The sequence below is a fragment of the Corylus avellana genome, chromosome 1 (genome assembly GCF_965113065.1).
Source record: "Corylus avellana chromosome 1, dhCorAvel1.hap1.2, whole genome shotgun sequence".
NCBI classification, from domain to species: domain Eukaryota; kingdom Viridiplantae; phylum Streptophyta; class Magnoliopsida; order Fagales; family Betulaceae; genus Corylus; species Corylus avellana.
This window is the reverse complement of record NC_142490.1, coordinates 3,898,785-3,918,450: the sequence shown is the minus strand read 5'-3', so window position 1 is coordinate 3,918,450 and position 19,666 is coordinate 3,898,785. Positions and strand designations below refer to the sequence as shown.

Below are 19,666 nucleotides of genomic sequence, written 5' to 3'. Positions count from 1 at the left end.
ATCATTTTGAACTATGCTTAATAACTGTTTTGCCCCTAAAAATTGGGTATACGTCCTGTCATTATGAATTAAGCATAATAACTAGATAATTAGTAACTTGGACATGGTGTAAATTAGTCTTTTGAGCCATCCAATAGTAGGCGGACACATCAAAATGCATTAAAACAAAAACACCATATCAATATTGATTATGTTTAAAACATTTGAGAAATGATATTTAATAAACTCTTATCCGATGCCATGCAACTATGATGATGTGACAGTAAATATCAGATTTTTATTTTTATTTTTACTGGCCCTTGTTGATCTAAAGGTTGATTTTTATTGCCATATCATCATAGTTGTATGACAGTTGTCTAAGAATCTACTAAATAATATTATTCTTAACATTGGTTCTAATTTCCTTGACATTTGGGGCAAAAACATCATCACCACTTTAAAGATAAATGTCAATTTAGTATATTAAATGAAAAAAAAAAAAAAAAAAAAATCTAACACGGTCTAAGCGAAAACTCTATCCGTCCAATACGAAATTTTTTACCAACAAGTAAATATCAATATCAGTTTTAATTAAATGAAACAGAACTTTAAGTTAGTAAATATTTTTTTTACTTATCCGGTATTTATTAATTTATGGAATTAAAAGTAAATAAATTGCAGGAAAAAACGGTGTCGTACATTCCAGACCCCAAATCTGAAAACGACTTCGTTTCACAGGTTTCTCATCATGTATATATACGCGCTTTCCAGCTAGATGCTAGGTTTTTCAAAGCAAATTAGCGCGGGAGACTCTAGAGTTGTATCAGTCACAAAAATGGACGACCACGATCTGGAATTGGAGAGAACTCGGTTGCTAAGTTTGGCCCTCGATTTCGGGTTCGATGAGGAATCAGCAAAGAAGTGCTTGGATCGTCTGGTTCAACTCTATGGTATCTCATTCTTACACCAGCGGTCTCAAACGCTAAAACCATCTTCCTCTTTTTCCATATTCAATTTTGTGTATGTAATTCTATATAGTCATCTACTTGTGCTCCTGGAATAATAAAATGGATGTTTCTGTTTATTGAAAGAAGGATTTGATTTCGGTATTGGACGGGATTGGTAATAATTGACATGAGGTTTATTGTGTTATGTGAAATTTCTGGTTGTGGTACACTGCTATGTATGTATGTTCCTCCAAACGAAGAATTCTGTGTTGCCGAGGTGGGGGAGGTGTTAGATTAGCGGTTGTTTTTGTTTGGTTAGTGTAGGTTTCGATTTTAAACGCTAAAAAAAAATGATTTGCAACCGAAATGTGACAGTAATGTGCTGGGATTTTTTTTAATATAGTTTATTGTTGAGTTCTTGCATTGGAATGTGGTTTGGTATGTTTTTGTTTGACGTTAGAGTAGGGTTTTTTTTTTTTTTTTTTCAAATGAGTTAATGAGCAATTATATTTGCTGGAGGTAGGATTGCGTTTTGGAGATGATATCTATGTTTGACTGCACATATATGATACACCGTGTGAACTATGTTGGAAATTGATAATAAAACAGCATTTGGAGATAAGTAAAGGTTAAACTTATCATTTACAGTGGCCATGATCATGGCACTTCGTTTTTGTCCCTATTTTGCTGTGAGTATTAATGTTTCCATCATTATTTGCTCTTTCTATTAACCAAAAATGTTCTTTAGGTGAGGATGGCCATGATTTCATCACTGTGGAGCACTGTGGTGATGATTTTCTTGCAGCCTTAGCTGAATCAATGCAAGATACTGAGGAATGGGATGATTTACAAGCAATTGAGTCAGAAGCTTGTGGAACTTTGAGTAACATTTTTGACAAAGATGTTCTAAACAGTAATGAAGCAGATAATGATGACAATGCAAGAAGCTACATCAATGTTATAGAGGATTCACCCGAACCTCAAAAACATCCACATTTTCTGGAGTTGGATTCTTCTAGTGACAGTGAAGACTTAGACTTCAGAATTCCAAAGAAAAAAGATGTCAAATCTACCCCTTCTTCCTGTGCTGATTGGAACAGTCCTGTCTTCATGCAAGGTTCAAGTAAATGTGATTCAAAATCTGTGGTATGAATTTTAGCTCGCAAAAGCTTTGTTCTCATCTTATTTTCACTACTTCTATGAAGAGCTCAATAATTGTTGTGCACCTTCTGCAGTTTCCTCTTAGTTTCTGGTAGTAATCTTCAGTAGCTATATTTTTGGTTATCGTCTATTGCTGCAGAGTATTCAAGGAAAATGTTAATCTATGGCTGCATAAACTTATCTTTGTATGTGAATGTAAATGATTGAATGTTGCAATTAGCTTATAATAGATTTTGTTTGCCAGTTAAAATGAAGACCAAAAAAAAAAAAGGTCATTTTTCTATTATAAACTTATAATGCAAGTAAAATAGTTTCAGCCTTTTTGACACTGAAGAATTTGGTCTATGTTGAAGGATTGTGGGAGCAGCATCACTGATGGTTTAATTGCACCAGTTTCCTATAAAAAGCAGTGCCCCCGAACATCAAAAGAGGAACATGAGACTCTCAATTACGAAGAATTACAGGCTTTGGATGATTTTGAATTGGCAAATGTCATAATATTTGGTAACAGGACATTCCGACCATTGCAGCATCAGGCTTGCAAAGCAGCTGTAACAAAGCGAGATTGCTTTATTCTTATGCCTACCGGAGGTGGTAAAAGTCTATGTTACCAGGTCTTGTCCTCTTTCTTATATTTTAAAATGTATGTCTTGTATATTCTCTTGGATTAACAGCAAATCAACCACATGGCTAAAATATATCATAAGCTAAGGCATCCACTGTTGATCTTGAGTATTTTATCCATTTTAGTTTTGTTATGCTGCAACTGTCAAGTGTCAATCAGACATTTAGGATCCTAGACTTGTGCTAATTGCATACAGTTACAAGTCTTTTGCCAAATTTTTCCTCATGAATTATTCCTTAAATTTTTGGGGCTGATGGCGAAACTTAAAATTTGTTGTGTTAGTTTTTGGCTGGCCTACTTGAGAAACTAAGTCTATTGGTGCAAACTTTGCCCTTTTTCTTTTTCTCTTTCCTGTTTCTTTTTGTTGGTGTAGTATTTGGGGATCCTTGATTGAAGTCATTAGTCTAAAGCTCCGGCAAGTGATTAAGCTGTTTCTGTCCAACTTGATTTTCTAGATTTTAATGGCCTTTTGAACCTTATGAATCTAGAATGGATATGTCATCATCATTATGGGAGGATATAAATAACACCAATTCTTTTTTGCTTTTATTTTTTTCTTTCATTTTATTTGTGATTGTTGACCCCAAAAAATTTAGTTTATCAAACGATGATCAAGCTAGTCTATAGTTGTTACTGGTGTTGATGAAACCTAGTTCAGTGTCTAGTTTCTAAACCTAGTACAGGAAAATTTCCTTTATCCTGTTAAGAATTTTAGCTGTCTTATATGCTAGAAACGTTGCTGGATAAAGTAGAATAATTGGCCATATCTCTAATACGGCACTAACTCTTTAAAGTGATACAATTTCCTTCAACTGATGGGGTTTCAAGAGGCATTAGGGAAGCTCATCGGTTATCATTAGTCTTGTGCTGTTGATTGCTGTAGAAAAATTGATGCAAGCAGACTCAAACCCGTCTCTATAATTTGTGTTACTTGGAGAATGTATGTTCCCTGTTTATCGTTGACTGTTCCCCTATATTTTTTAAGACCTGGTGGTCCCTTTGTCATAGAGAATAGCAGTACAGAAAACCAGAAATCATGTTTTCAATGCCATATAATTTGCTAAATTTTGCTAAGTTGAGTAGTTTCTGTTCTGGAGTAACATTGGCCCAAAAACCCTGTATCTATTTGACATTTTACCAAATATCTATTGAGGAGCAATATGATGGCTGCCCTTTTTTGAGTAGTTGAATGAAGGAAAGTTGTCAAAGTATTGTTTACGTTATTGCATGTTTTGTACAGCTTCCAGCAACTCTGCAGCCAGGTGTTACTGTAGTTGTATCTCCTCTACTTTCCCTCATTCAGGATCAAATAATTACTCTGAACCTCAAGTTTGGAATACCAGCAACTTTTCTGAATTCTCAACAAACTGCTTCCCAAGCAGCAGCTGTCCTCCAAGAGCTAAGGCAAGGTTCATTTCCTCTTTGAACTCGTGTGCTATGAGCAGTATTGTTATTGTCCCTAGAATTTTTTCAAGAAAATGTTTTCCATGTTCCGTAAGCAACAATTGGTTGCCTTTTCAATTTTCAGACATCCTTTGCTCTCCACATTATTCTTCTAATCGATTTTCTCATCCATGTTTTGTTTTCTTGTTTCTAGGAAAGATGAACCATCATGCAAGCTCTTGTATGTAACTCCTGAAAGGATTGCTGGGAACTCATCGTTTCTTGAGATTCTAAAACGCCTGCATTGGAAGGTGAAAATTTACAGGTTTCCAACTGAATGTCTCAAATCTATGTTTACTAGTATAGGATTTTGAAAGTTATGTTGCATGTAGTTGATGCTCCAACATAAATCACAGGGACAACTAGCTGGTTTTGTTGTTGATGAAGCACACTGTGTGAGGTATGGCCTTGTCTTGTCTGGTTGTGATTTTTTTGCTTCATATTGATGGCTTTAGGTAGTACTGAAATATGAGAGAATTATTGCATGGGATGGTGTCCACCTCCTGAAGGAACCCTGTCTCACACCTTCCCTACAGTCTCCCGTACTGTTTACCGACTATATCAACTACTAGATCTTAACCTTAGGCCATAATTCTTGGTTAAGAAAGATATTTAACGACTCTTCATTGGTGCCTTATCCAAAAGGTGGTCACATGGTGGCGTGGTTTTGATTGTAGTACCACTTGCAGGATATGAAAAGAATTGAGTTTGTGCCTGGGCTTAAGGTCCTTGACTCAAGTCTCAGTTGGTAAAGGTTGTGGGGACGGAGGAGGTAGCTTTTTGGTTCAGATCTACCAAAAGAAGGAAAGAATAATTTTTTTTTGTCAAGTATCACACACACACACACAAAGAAAGAAGAAGAAGAAAGAAGAAGGAAGAACTGGGTTCCAGTGGTCCTTAACAATGAGTGTCAAGCATTGCAACTCATGTCATGTAGCTGAAAAACAAGTGAATCATATACTTTGTTTTTGTCCTAATTTCTCTGATATTCTTCCAGCCAATGGGGACATGATTTTCGTCCAGATTACCGCGGATTAGGATGTCTTAAGCAGAATTTCCCAGATGTTCCAGTGATGGCATTGACTGCCACAGCAACCCAGTCAGTTCGTGAGGTAATAAGAATGCTAATAAACTTCTCTTTCTGTCTTGTTGGAAAAGCATAATGTTCTGCACGTCCAAAATTGATACTTTGCAGGACATAATAAAAGCTTTAAGAATCCCTTGCGCTCTGGTTCTTGAAAGAAGCTTTGATAGACCCAACTTGAAGTACGAAGTTATTGGAAAGACCAAGGAGCCACTGAAGCAGCTTGGACAGCTTCTGCTGGATCGTTTCAAGAATCAGTGTGGAATTGTATACTGCCTGTCAAAAAATGAATGTGGTGAAGTGTCAAAGTTTTTGAATGAGAAATGCAAAATCAAGACAGAATATTACCATGCTGGTTTGGTGGCTCGCCAAAGAGTTTCTGTTCAAAAGAAATGGCACATGGGAGAGATCCATATTGTATGTGCTACTATTGCTTTTGGAATGGGAATAGACAAACCAGATGTTGTAAGTCCAGATAAATTCTGCTTCTGCACTTTCTCTTTGATGCTTGTTTATTGAGTTTTTGCATAATTCTGTGATCGTGTGCAATGGAATGATTAACCACATTAAGGACCTCCCTATTGCATGAAAATAAATGTTCCCTCTGGTGATTAGTTTATCAATGTTGTTGTAAATTACTCCAGCTGACAAATGGTAAATTACTTAATAATTATAACATATGCCTGTTTACACTGGCCATTATAGCATTTTAAGGTGTGATTGAAGAGTATTTTTTAGTATGTTTGAGGATTCTTACAACTCCGCAACTGTATGTTTGGATTTCGTCAATTGTTGGACTTAATTTTTATCCTAACTTGTACATCATGTGTGCCAACCAACTTTTAAGTTGATAATCTCTATCTATGCAGCCCAAGGACAAAAAGTTAATTTCTGAAGACAGAGTAAAAATCTGATATGGAGAGCAACATAGATGAGATAGCTATAGATGGCTAATTGACTTGAAATATGTCATGCATGATTTATGTTATTGAAGAATCAGATCCAACAGTTGGATTGGTCAAAGATGGATTGCACCAAAAGCTGTGGATGGTGTGATAATACTCTCACACTAAGTGAATATTGATCATTGCTCAAATTATTGATATACCTCTAAATCATTTAATCCGAATACCTAGTTCTGACTTATATGAATACATTCAATCCTTTTGACTCTGGTGTTTCAGCATTTGATATGAGTACCTTGCTTGCAGCGTAGTTGCTTTTTGGTCTGATTTGCCTAGAACCATATAAAACTTGAATGTATTCTCTCTCTTTAATGTTCAGCGATTTGTCATCCACAATACCATGTCCAAGTCAATTGAAAGCTATTATCAAGAATCAGGAAGGGCTGGAAGAGATAATCACCCTGCGGTGTGCATTGCTCTATACCAGAAGAAGGATTTTAGTCGGGTTGTATGCATGTTACGGAATGGGCAAGGATACAAAAAAGAAAGCTTCAAGAGAGCAATGGCTCAAGCTCAGAAAATGCAACAGTATTGTGAACTTAAGGTTGGCAACTTCACATTGCATCAAGTAGTTATTCTCCCCCCCCCCCAAAATAATAAATAAATAAAGAATTCAATATGTTTGGAATTTTGCAGGCTGAATGTCGGAGACAAGCCTTACTCAAGCACTTTGGAGAGTCATTTGATCGAAAAGCCTGCAAATATGGTTCTAATCCTTGTGATAACTGTTTGAAGACTTCCTCCTGAGCACCTGCATGTTTATCTTTATTTGCTACAGACGTATGCCCCATTTCAATCTTGATTCAGTCTACCTTCTCCTTGGGGCCACAACTCATATATTGTCCTCATGACACCCATGGTTCAATCAAGGACTGTTTTATACTTGGCTTGGTGACTCTGCATGCAAGTGGATTTAGCTGCCCATATTCTTGCCCTTAATGATGGCGTATAGAATGAAACAATTGCGTTTTACCGCATATCCTCAGTTCTTCTCCTTCCAATTTTTCCCTAAGGAGGAAATGCCATGCTCCAGCCTTGCAAGTTCAATGGAGGAACCACAGCCAACATGCTCTTTGTCAAGTACAAAGTAAAAACCCAAGCATGCAGTTTGTTTCCAGACTTCATCTGCCACATTCTCAGATCTTCTGCCTCTGGGTGCATGCGTGTGTGGTGTGTCTGTGTGTTTGATTAAATTTGAACCGTTCAAAAAAACTATAGAAGATGTACTATAATTTTTTTTTACAGCACCTAAGCCAAATCTGTTGAATATTTGGTCTGGACAATTATATGTTGCATGTCAGTCTGATTTAAAATATTTCATAATCTAAAATAGGAGTTGAATTCAAATACGAGACGTTCTGATAATTTCTAGTGATTGCATGAGCCTTGAATATTTATTTCCTTGTTCATTGAAAGCCCATTAGGTCTATGAGTTACACAACAAGAGATAACTTGTTACCTTCTCTTAAGCCCCATTCCCATAGTGTATAGTTTATTGTGCAACGACAAGAGATACCAGTAAATTAATTGACACTCACCATTCCTGCCAAATGTTTTTTCAAATACCTTACTTGGGTCTTTTAACGAACATAGATCAGATGAAAATTTTGATTAGTGTTGATCGGTGAATTAACTCCCTTATAAGAAAATAAAGGTAGAAAAACCTATGACAAGACATAGGATTAGCCATCAAACCATATAAAAGGGCTATTTATAAAATTGTATGTGGTCAAGTCGGATCGGTAATTTTGGAGAGCCAAAACCCTATTATCGGAAACCAACCTGACATCTATCAAAATTAAGCAACCATCATTGACCTACAACTGGAATTGTTCAGTAACCAACTTTTTTTCTGTTTTGGGGTCAATTAGGGATTGTTGTAAGCATCATTAATGGCTGCATCAAGGAGCCATATGGTTCAAACAAATCAAGTGTGTTAAGTGGGGAAGAAGAAGGAATGTATATATTTATGGCCTACACAAGATTTCATTAATTTTTGTTAATTCCCCCCCTCCTTTCACATGAGATATGACAAAAAAGTGGGTGATCATTGAAGATATATAGCATAATAGCAAAAGGGATCTTGATCCAATATCTTGTTTGAGCTCAGGTTAATTAATTCTTCCACAAAAAGTTATGTTGAACATCTGTACAATTGAAGATGAAAATAACGTTTCAGTGATGGTGAGTAATGGGGATCAGCCTTGACTTCCTTTAAAGAAACAAATGCATTTAAGTTTTGAAGTTTTCTTCAATAGGGTGCTCCACCTGATTCAATCTTCACCCAACTGGCAGCATTTATAATTTTGTGCCAGCATTTCAAGCAATATTAATCCATATAATTTTTTTTTTTATATATTTTTAACTCCCCCTCATGACACATTGCACAGTGGATGTCTGCATTGACCATTAATTATAGCCATTTTATTAATCATGGCATTCTCTATCACTGGCCAGCCATTTATAGACATTTATTAATCATATTGCCGGCTTGTAGTCAACAAGGGTTTATTTAAGATTAAATTAATAATGGATCTAAGACCTAAAAGAGGAGTATTTTTGACAATTTAGAGCACATGCAGCTCCCATGCAAAGGTTGCTGCTGCTGACATTTTTGTTTTTGACTTGTGAGAAATAAGACTCATAGACTACGACATGTTAACCATCCCCAATAATGTGATCATGTTACACACATACTGTGAAATTCTGCAACCTATTTACACAGCCCAAATCCACACATTTCTTAATAATCACCCAATTTTCTTTCTTTCTCTTTGAAAAAAAGGGTTCAAAAGGACTATTGATCGAAGCAATTCAGTGGATAGGTTTGGGTGACAAATTATTTTTTTAATAATAGAGGCAAAAACTTTTAGCATGTGCCCTAAGTTGTATTGGCTGCTGCATGCCCTTAGGAATTGCCGGGCTGTGCCCGCTGAGCAGCTCAAATGGGGCCGGAGAAGGGAGTATAGTCTTCTTGTTTTTTTGGCGTCTCGACGTCAATCTCGTGTATATTTTTATTGAGTTGGCATGTTTCTCTCAACGAAATAAACGCCAAAAAATGTAAAGAATTATTTCTCATTCTTATAATTATGCGGCGGGAAGGGTTCGGGGTCCATGAAGGTGTCTTAAATTTCTGGTTGTCTTGGATGTATGTAGAACAATTTTGCAACTCATTGCCGTTTGTGTCTCGTGCTAATATAACAGATTCAGTGATGGGTCAATTTGTTGGTGGTGATAATTATTTTGGGGTGTTTTGATTTTTTTTTTTTTGGTTAGGAAATTAAGATGAGAAATGTTTGGTTCCAGGAAACTTACCTCTACAACCCGCCGTTTCAGGGGGTTCTCTTGGATGCTATATTGATAGAAGAAAGGTCCACCATTTTGTCCCAATGCGAGTAGAAAATTTGGAGGGATAGGAAATATTTTTCACTATTTATGATTGATTCTTTTTCTTCCACTCTCTAAAGTATAATCATATGCATAGTGATCATTTTCTTCTTCCCTCCTCTTCTGTCCCTCTCGCTACAGATCTTTTTTTTTTTTTTTTTTTTTTTTTTTATATGTTGGATTCAAATGGTGTTAAAATATACGTATAAAATGATATAGGTAAAATACTCATTAATTTTAATTTATTAATTTTATGTTGAGTTTATATCAAATTGGTGAGTCGTATAATTATAAGGAGTGCTCGTAGATAGATTAGTACTAATCTTGCTGAATAAATTATAAGAAAACAGTTGTTAGCCAAGTTATTACTAATTAAATAAATAAAAAAAACCATTGACCCAAGTGCATACATTTTGTCGAATGTAATCTGTAGAAGGAAAATGGAGGGATTCAGAAGAAAAAAAGCTTCCTCTTATTACCCTTTGATAAAAAATAAAAAATTCAAACTAGGATTAAACCTGAGAATTTAAATGGTCGGTAAATTTGAACCCTTGATTCACTAAAGTGGTCCCACCAATAGTCATGTCTTGAGGACCCCAAACCAATATGTAGTCCCCACGTGGCATTGTAAGAAGAGTACAGCTACTCAAGTGGACTCTTCTTCACAAGAGAGGAGCCCCATTACAAAGGCAAATGCAGTCTCTTCTCTCTGAATATTAAATATATTATTGTCTTTGCTCAGCCTTTGCAGAGCCAGACAAGTTTTTCCTCTTTCAAAATCTTTTCAGATTCTTTTACTCTCCACTAGCCCCCTTTGACTCTTCTGTGTGTGTTGTGTGCAAACTTCACCAATAGATATCCTTTCTGATTGGTTCCTGTTTAGCTCTTTTTGTGTACTGCATTGGCCTTTTTCTTTTTTTTTTTTTTTTTTTTTTTTTGGGCTTCTTAGACTTTCAGATCTTTTTGTCTATTCCGCAATGTGCTTGTTTTAGTTCAAAAAAATTAAGCTGAAAAAAGGGAACTTGGAGTTTGATATTGGGGGTTCATTGGATAAAGGCTGTTGGGTGGGATTGATGGAAATGGCTCAATGGTTTTTTTGTTGCTTATTTTGAAGGGCACCCATTTGAATGAAGCTGCTATTGTGCATCTAGATTGTGTTTGCTGATTGTGAAAGTAATGGGATTTGAGTGATTTGCTGTTTCTGCAAAAGGGGGTGTAGCTTGGAGTCTGGAAAATGGGGTTTTGCAGATGAAAGATTGTAGGTGAGTTTTCTTATTGGAATGACTCAAATGTTGTGCTTTCTGTTCAATTCGAAGGATACCCATATGAATGAAACAATGAAACCCAGCATTAGATGCACACATACAACCACTTGTTGCTGCGTATGTATGTGTAAGATTGGTACAGTCTGATTTACATGTTGAATTGGTTTCTTTGCGAGATGGGGGTGGTTTCTCTCCCCCTCTCTCTCTCTCTCTCTCACACACACACACACACACACACACACACATACACACGCATAAAAATGGGGGGTTTTGTGGAAGTTACCTATCTAAATGAGCAATGCAGTCGGTACTGTGCCTAGTTTCTTTGATAAACTGGGGGGTTTTGTGGAAGTTACCTATCTAAATGAGCAATGCAGTCAGTACTGTGCCTAGTTTCTTTGATAAACTTCTCCTTTTTATGAATATATTCAAATAGCCATCTATTTACATTTGGCTATATAAACTTCTTTGCACATTTATGAATTGAGATAAGATTTATTATTATATTTCTTATGGTTTTGTAATTATGAATTTTTCATATGGGGTTTCTAAATATATTCAACTAGCTGTAATTGATGAAGTAATTTCCATTTATAGATGAGAAAATGGAGGTTGAGAAAAGACGCTCAAAGGGAGGCTTCCTGAACTTGTTTGATTGGAATGGTAAATCTCGGAAGAAGCTGTTCTCTAACAATTCGGACTTACCCGGTATGCTTGTTTCTCAAAGTTCCTTTTTTTTTTTTTTTGGATTAAATTTTATTCTCTAAGTTTATGATTATACTTCTCATATTGATATCTATGCATTCTGATGTTTAATTATCTATTCTAAATGCTCCTACCATTTTGAACGTAGAAGGATTGAAGCAGGAAAGAGAAAATGTGGAGAATGTGTCGAAGTCATGGCTCAATAGGGTAGGATTCCCCCCACAGCAAATTCTTTTCTCTTTTTCCCTCTTATTAGAAGATTAATGGCATGCAACTCGTAAAATTATAATTTTATTTGTCTGCTCATGGCCATAATTCCAGGTAGAGGTGGATGAGAATGGAGCAAGTTCAAGTTCAAGTAATAAAGGAAGTAGTGATTCTAACTGTCCTTTGTTGGTTACTGGTGATGAAGGAGGTGGGGCTAGAGCCCCTGGAGTAGTCGCTAGACTCATGGGTTTGGATTCATTGCCAGCTTCAAATGTCCCCGAGTCTTCTTCTGCCCCATGTTTTGACTATTCCTCTTTTAGACCATCTCTTTATGATAGGAGCAATCCTAATTTGTTGAGTGATTATCACCGCATGGACTACATAAACATGCCTAATAAGCTGGAGAAGTCTTCTTGGAATCCTCTAGAGTCAAGAACAAAGAAGCTGCAGAACCGCCCAATTGAGAGATTCCAAACAGAGGTGCTGCCTCCAAAATCAGCTAAATCAATTCCAATTACTCATCATCGATTGTTGTCTCCTATCAAGGGTCCTGGGTATATCCCAACAAAGAACCTGGCTTACATGTTGGAGGCTGCTGCAAAGATAATGGATGCAAGTCCTCGAGCATCTACCAAGAATAACATGTCATCCTTTGGGTCTTCTTCAGTTCCATTGAGGATTCGGGATTTGAGAGAGAAATTGGAAGGTGGACATAGAGCATCCAGGCCTGAAAGACTCAAGGAACCCAGTGCTGTTAAGTATAAGAGAGGACAGCCCTATGACGGAAGCAAGAAGGGATATGCATCAGAATCCAAATCTTCTACAAATTCAGAAACGAGTGGTTCCGACAGTTTGAGGAGTAAGAAAAAATCAGTTTCACTTGCAGAACAAGCAAAAGTCAATGTTCAGAGACGAACTGGATCGACTTTGAGTAATGACAGGAATTTCATGAACCAGAAGGAGCCGAATGATGTGAAATCGAACCAGTTAACTAAGAAGCAGCCAAGTATGCAAAGGACTGCACAGAAGAGAACTTCTGCAAGCAGGACTAGCAATGCGCTCAGGCAGAATAACCAGAAGCAGAATTCCTCATCCAATATCGACAGTTCAAGTTCAAAAGTTTCAGTTTCCAATAAGCTAGCAAGAAGAACTCGATCCATTGATGGTTCGGTTGGGCCAACTAAGATTGTAAATAAGGTTGTTGTCAACTCTGAAACTGGGGCTAAAAAGCTGAGCTCAGTAGCAACTCATACTGAAAGGGAGTTTTTGTTATCCAAAAGATCTAAAGTCTCTCAAAAGAAAATGTCTGCAGATGGGGATGTTCACATTGAAGAAAACATCATTGATGATGCATTAATCAATAATGATGAAAGTTCTAGGAAATGCAATGTTGCAATTGATGGATGCTTGAATTCGGGCGCAGATAACATGAAACAAGGCATGGATGTAATTTCATTTACGTTCATGTCTCCCTTGAGAAGATGCACACATGAAGTACAGTCTTCAAGTCAGGTCATGGGAAAACATAGTCGTTTCAGTAATGATTCCTTTGGTGATAATGATCAGTTTCTTCCAGACAATTTTAACCTATCATCTCCTGGTTTGAATGTAACCGGTGGTGATGCTTTGAGTGTCCTTTTACAACAAAAACTGCAGGAGTTGACACTTAGAGTTGACTCATCCCATGATAACTTGGTCAGAGAAGGGACGTGTGCTAGTTTAGCATCCAGTTTGCAGGATTCAGTTCCGAACCTGGTGAGTTCCAAATCAAGGGAACAGAGCAAGAGGTTTCAATTTGGTCTCCATAGAAATAAGTTTGATAGCATACAAGACTATGATTACTCTTCAGTTGATGATCTACCACAAAATGTGAACCAGCAGAGGCAGGTCTGTCTCCTTTGTTTATACCATTTAGCTGAAGCTATCATTCTGTTCTTTGTGCTCTTGGATTTTGAATTTTCACCTTTGGTGGTTTTCTATGACCAAGTAACAAATTAAATTGGGAGGTGCTTCCAGGGCCTAAATTGTTAGTGCTAGGATTTCAGATGATAGTTTTCCTCCACTAGAAACAAACAATAATATCAACTATTCATATTAAAGGAACAAAATTTTACTAGTAATTCTCTCCCTGGAGCCAAAAGTTTTTCATTTGAAATTGAGCAGCTATTAGTGACCTCCTGGGAAGGTTAAATGCTGATTCAGATCCCACATCTGTCAAAATTTCCTAGTAAGTTGCCTTTGTAGCCAACTAATGGAAGTTAGCTGGTTGTTTGTGGGTCTAAGAAGAAACCAAGTGGTCCTGTGCATGTAAAAAGCTACTGTTTACTGCAAAAATGACGCAGTTACTTAAACAGGAGGACTTGGTATTTCTAGTAGATCCATTAAGGTTCAAAACCTTTTTTATTATGTAAAACGTAGTGCTTAGTTCTTCTGGTTCTGTGCATGTAAAAAGCTATTGTTTATGGCAAAATGACGCAGTTACTTAAACAGAAGGAATTGGTATCTCTAGTAGATCCATTAAGGTTCAAAACCTTTCTGACTATGTAAAAAGTAGCGCTTATTTCTCTGGTTCTGAAAATAGTTCATCTTTTCTTGGTAAACTTAACAGTCAGTATGTTCTTCAGTGATGTGAATGAATGTTATGGTTTGAGCCCACACGTGAGGCTAAGTGTTAAGAATATAAATTAAATGATTAAATATACAATTTTCTATCGGTTTAAGCTTTTGGGATATGTTGTGACGTAACTTAACAAGGACATCATATGTGCAACTACAGCCACTTGCTTATTTTCAGTACCAGTCCATACTCCAGAAGTCAAGGTTTTCTACTAAAGTTCATCTGTCAACTATGGACGCCCTTAAATTGCATCCATATATGCATGAAGAAGTTATTCATAATCATCACCAACTTAAATTGGAATTTTCCGATAGTATATTTTACTTTGACTTTGTTCATTTTTCCATTTTCTGGGCATTTCATTTCATCTCTGAGTTCAAACAATTTCTCTATTTCACATATTTCACATATGCTTGATTTATTACATGCACACGTCTCAAGTTTGCTTCAACAGTTTCAGGTATCTGAAGGGATGAAAGAGCATAGCAGTTGCAGCATCGACAGTGCAACTGTAGAAGAACTAGATTGTCTACATCCCAGGCCTGCTTCAAGTTTTGAACACTCTTTTGGGGGTGAAAGTTTCTCAGACAATAGTCAGAGTACCAGTGGTAAATTTACATTCTTATTTTTCATTTCTCTAAACATGATAATGATTATACATATATTAGAATATAAATTAAATGATTGAATTAAGAAATTCCTATCAGTTTAAGTTATTGGAACAAGTGATGATTTAACATAATATCGAAGTAAAGATCCTGAGTTCGAACTTTTTCTTGGTCATTCTCCTCTCATTTGAATTAAATATTCTATATGTTAGACCTCACTTATTAAGGGGGAGTTACATGAGGGGTAGTGTTAGAATATTTCATTACTTCCTACCAGCTTAAGCTTTTGAAACAGTAGTGGTTTAGCAACATATGAGATCTTGAGCATTTTTCTGCCACATGAATAATTTTTATTTTCAAAGTTAATCATGAATACTATAAAATGAACAGCGATGAACCTGGCGGTCATAAGACAGCGATTATGTCCATAGGGAAAACATTAATAATAACTGTTGTTTCAGCTCAATAGGTAGAAAATTTTTACATCGTTGCTCCATATATGTAAAAGCCAGTGAACTTTGCATGACTAAGATCATTTGCACTCTTTGAGGTTTTTGAGCAAATGATTTTTAACGTAATTGGGTAGCATACAAATGATTGTGAGAACTTTGTTTGGAGCCTTTTGACCAAATGCATGTTCATATCAGAGTAATAACTAAGACATGTACCCTTCTTTTCAGGGAGCACAAAGTGTTCATTGGAGCAAGCTCAAGAATCATTTAGTTGGCACTCTACAAAAGAATCTCTACCAGTAGGAGGTGAGGTGGAATTATCTGACTCCGCCTCTTCCATGCCTACGGGGGATGTGGGCACAAAGCATATAAGTAGAACATTCAGTTTCATAGGTTTTAAGGGATCAAGCAACAGGGAACTAGAATATGTTGGGGATATACTCAAAAACACAGAGTTGATGTTGGAAGATTTTGAATTGGGTCACACCAGCAAGATTGTAGCCCCAAATCTCTTTGATCAGTTGGATAATCAGGGAAATGGAGAAGAGCACTTTAAGCTTGGGAGAAAAGTTATATTTGATTGTGTGAGTGAATGCCTGGATCTCAGGTACAGTGAAATTGTTGATGGAAGCTGCAAATCATGGGCTAAGTGGGTGACAATGTCCGGTAAGAAGGTATGGCTGGCAGAGGAATTGTACAAGGAGATTTTAGGTTGGAAAAGCATGGAGGACATGATGGTGGATCAGCTTGTGGACAAGGACATGAGCACTCGGTGTGGGAGATGGCTTGACTTTGACAAAGAAGCATTTGAAGAAGGTGTGGAAATTGAGAAGGGAATATTGGCTTCTTTGGTTGATGAATTGGTTTATGATATATTGCATTTATAATGCATTGATGGCTGCTTTCTTTCCTTTTAGTTTCAATCTGTCCTGGTCAATCCCTCAAGTAGTGGACTTGTACCTTTTTTTTTTTTTTTTTTTAATTTTAATTTTTTTTGGTATATATATTATTCAAAAAGATGGAAAGCATCAAAGATCATTCACTCTGGTGGATATTATTTTCCAATTTGCAGCAGCTCCTAATACCAAATTACAAAGAATGCTTTGATTTTTATTTATTTATTTATTTTTTTCCATGGTCTCCAGGTTTTTACTTCCTAAGATTAAGTAAGACTTTCATGTCCATCCAACTTTTTTTTTTTTTTCAATGAGCAAATATAAGCATTAAAACAGTACAAAAAGAGAGCAAAATTACAAGAAGCAAAACACATGAAACCAAAAAGTGCTGTTTGGGTTGGCTTTTTTATGGCTTTGTGGGATTTGGGCTCTGAGTGTTGAAGGGCCCAGGAAGTGGATATTGATTATGGTTTGGGTCTTGTGGGCCGGGCTGGGTGAGGTCTTTGATGCCTCGTATTATTATAGTGAGACAATTCAGCTATTTACCTCAAATTCTTTCTACAAGTCCATGAAAGTGATTATTTTTCTTCTTCATAACTTAAAAAATAAAATAAAATAAATATATATTTTTTTTAAGACAATTGAAATTCTGTTTCCTGGAGTTTCTCCAAGTATATTTATGTAAATGATTTAATAAGCATAAATATATCACAATTTACAGAAGAAACCAACATATAATTACCAACACCCTGAAGGGCCTGAACTCATATCTTTACCTTCTTGCTCCTCTCTTTAGGTGGCCATCAATGGAGCAGGCCCAAAACATGACCTTACTCTAATTTTTAATTTTCTGTTTTTAATCTCCTCTCCCATAATCTGCAAAAAAAAAAAAGAAAAAAAAGAAAAACAAAAGAAAACAAAACATATTGGGGCCAGTTCATTTATGATTTATGAGTGGTCATGGGCTTTATAGCCTATTAAGAAACAGCTTCAAAAGTAGATATTATTAAACAAAGGTAGCCTAAGATTTCATGTTGTTATCATTTCATTGACTGACTTCTTTAAAGACCACATGTTCTGAATCTGGTGTGCTGTATTTATTGTGTGCATTCAATTAGTTATGATGAACTTAACAAAAAATAAATAAATAAATAGTTATGATGCAAAAATCGAACCATGATTGTCATTTTTCAACAACACACCTCACATGCCAAACAAATCTATAAACAACACGTCACGTGATTTCCTCCCTAGTTTCTCACTTTCTTCCCCCACCATATTATTATCTTATAGCTCAATTTACTTATCTTTTGTGTGGAATATCACCTTTTTTTTTTTTTTTTTTTAATTTTAATTTTAATTTTTTAACTTTCTAGAAGGATAGAGAGAAGGAATCACCACTTTTAAGTATCTTTTCACATTTTAATTATTTTTCAAGAAAATTTATGAAGAATCGATTTCCCTCCTAAACAACTACAAAATGAAAAGACATTATCATGGGTTAAAGAACCACATATATTCCAACAAATAAAGAGATAGTAAATAAAACTTGTAATGTTTAAATTGTTTTGGGTAGAGATTTCAGCAATTTTATTGTTTGGATTGCTAGCAGTTCAAACAACAAACACAAAACAGTTATTATGAGACTCACTTAGTTAAACAAATTTTGAACTGTCTATCCACCTGTTTGGATAGATGAATCCCATAAATACTTTCTCATATTTATTGTTCAAATCCAGTTATTGGGATCCATATCCAATTATTTCTCACCATAAACACATATCTTGGAGGTGTCTGGTGAGGATCTAAATCTTAATTGTTACTTCTTTATTTTCCTTTTTTGTAACTTATTTATAATGTAAATTCACACACCCAAAAGATTCAACTTTCACCCCCTTGTGTATGATTAAGAAAAGCCAAGTGTTTTTAGGCTCATTACCCAAATGGGTCCAAGCTTTCTTGGTAAAGGATTCTCAATCTGAATTGCCACAAAAAATGCACATGATTAGAGGCTATTGAATCAGTGTACTCAAACCACGAGTCAGATTTTAATTGGCTGGTGCATTCTCTTTCCTACCAAAGCAGAGTATGGCTAAAACCAATATTCTTCTTTCTTGGGTCTAGGGAAAACTGAAAAGAGATTGTGCATTCTATAATGTCAACAGATTAGAATTTTTATATTTGTAAGGATTAATTAGTTGTTTAATTAAGCAGATTATTGTTATAATGATTAATAATTAATTGAGGGAGGGTATACAATATACATACAGAAGGACCTCAGCCTCGTAGCAGCTGCCCAAAACTGAGGATCCTATGAAGAGAGCTTTATCTTTGTGCTTCCAAGGTGTATGTAGGCCTTACATAAAGTCAGCTACAAATCCCATTTCCCAAACTTCCATTCTCTTAACATTCTTGGCTTCAATCACCTTTGAATTTTTTATTTTTTTATTTTTTATTTAGATTGATATAAAGACAAATTGAACAATGTCCGGTTAGTTAAAAATGTTAAGAGAATGATAAATAATGCATCTTTTTAATTAAATGGATAAATTCTTCGACCTTAATCTGATAATTTTGTATCAAATTTATGGACCTTGTCTAAAATTATCAAACTCCAAGAAAAAAATTTCAAATTTTAAGTGAGAAAACCCAAAATAAATATTCAAAATTAATGAAGGAGTGTAGCAGAGAAACTCTCCTTTTGTCAAAATACACATTTTTTCAGTGCCATTGAATAGTGAGTTGTTCCATATACTTCAAAATTTGGACAGGTGAAAAAAAAAAAAAAAAAATTGGGGAGGAGAGGAGAGGAGAGGAGAGTAGAGGGGACACAAATCTCGAGCCTATCAACGGCTGTGACATCACAGAAGTAGAGTAGTACAAGGTGATGTGGGCGATGAAAATGATTTGAGGGTCTGCAGTGCAGGGAAAGAATGGTAGGGTGACGTCACAGAGGAACACAAACTGGGGAGATGAACATGAACATGAACGTGCCGACCTCAATGACTTTTATAAGCAATTTGGACGCCTTTTCCGTTTTCCCACTTCGATCCCTACTCTTCTCTCAATGTCACCCTTTTTCATTCTTTTTAGGTCACATTTTCTCTTTCTATTTCTACTACTTGAGCCTTGAGGCATGCAATTTCCCCTTTACACCCCCCTTATTATTGAAAGAAAAAGAAGTTTATTTATCTCTAATTTTTTTTAAATTTTGAAAAATAATCTTACTTTTTTTCTATTTTGAAAATTATTATTTTTTTAGTTTTTTAGTTTTATTATGAATAATACTTGTCGTCATTTTATTTGCTATGACTTAACACATTAA

General features: G+C 35.8%; 2 protein-coding genes across 4 annotated transcripts; both read left to right on the top strand.

The window, feature by feature from the left end:
• The first annotated feature begins 789 nt into the window (after positions 1–789).
• Positions 790–7,534, top strand: RECQI1 (RECQ helicase l1). 2 transcript variants are annotated; one of them, XM_059584110.2, is made up of 10 exons: positions 790–929; positions 1,675–2,072; positions 2,441–2,681; positions 3,953–4,121; positions 4,310–4,406; positions 4,512–4,555; positions 5,153–5,267; positions 5,351–5,704; positions 6,524–6,748; positions 6,841–7,534. In XM_059584110.2, the coding sequence occupies exons 1-10, from the start codon at positions 815–817 to the stop codon at positions 6,949–6,951; spliced, it is 1,869 nt and encodes a 622-aa protein (XP_059440093.1). In that variant the 5' UTR covers positions 790–814; the 3' UTR covers positions 6,952–7,534. The 2 variants fall into 2 exon arrangements, with proteins under 2 accessions (XP_059440093.1, XP_059440092.1); XM_059584109.2 differs by having other exon boundaries at positions 2,441–2,701; positions 4,315–4,406.
• Positions 7,535–10,550: 3,016 nt separating this feature from the next.
• On the top strand, positions 10,551–16,510 carry TRM8 (GPI-anchored adhesin-like protein). 2 transcript variants are annotated; one of them, XM_059584103.2, is made up of 6 exons: positions 10,551–10,853; positions 11,454–11,564; positions 11,713–11,768; positions 11,883–13,655; positions 14,840–14,993; positions 15,674–16,510. In XM_059584103.2, exons 2-6 carry the CDS (start codon positions 11,462–11,464, stop codon positions 16,330–16,332), a joined length of 2,745 nt encoding a protein of 914 aa, XP_059440086.2. In that variant the 5' UTR covers positions 10,551–10,853; positions 11,454–11,461; the 3' UTR covers positions 16,333–16,510. The 2 variants fall into 2 exon arrangements, with proteins under 2 accessions (XP_059440086.2, XP_059440085.2); XM_059584102.2 differs by having other exon boundaries at positions 11,710–11,768.
• Positions 16,511–19,666: the final 3,156 nt, after the last annotated feature.

Excerpts from the sequence above, each read along its gene's own strand:
- RECQI1 (XM_059584109.2), top strand. The coding sequence starts at position 815 with ATGGACGACCACGATCTGGAATTGGAGAGAACTCGGTTGCTAAGTTTG. Across the intron at positions 930-1,674 it reads TCGTCTGGTTCAACTCTATG|GTGAGGATGGCCATGATTTC; the intron begins GTATCTCATTCT and ends AATGTTCTTTAG. Across the intron at positions 5,268-5,350 it reads CAACCCAGTCAGTTCGTGAG|GACATAATAAAAGCTTTAAG; the intron begins GTAATAAGAATG and ends GATACTTTGCAG.
- TRM8 (XM_059584102.2), top strand. The coding sequence starts at position 11,462 with ATGGAGGTTGAGAAAAGACGCTCAAAGGGAGGCTTCCTGAACTTGTTT. Across the intron at positions 11,769-11,882 it reads CGAAGTCATGGCTCAATAGG|GTAGAGGTGGATGAGAATGG; the intron begins GTAGGATTCCCC and ends CCATAATTCCAG. Across the intron at positions 13,656-14,839 it reads ATGTGAACCAGCAGAGGCAG|TTTCAGGTATCTGAAGGGAT; the intron begins GTCTGTCTCCTT and ends TTGCTTCAACAG.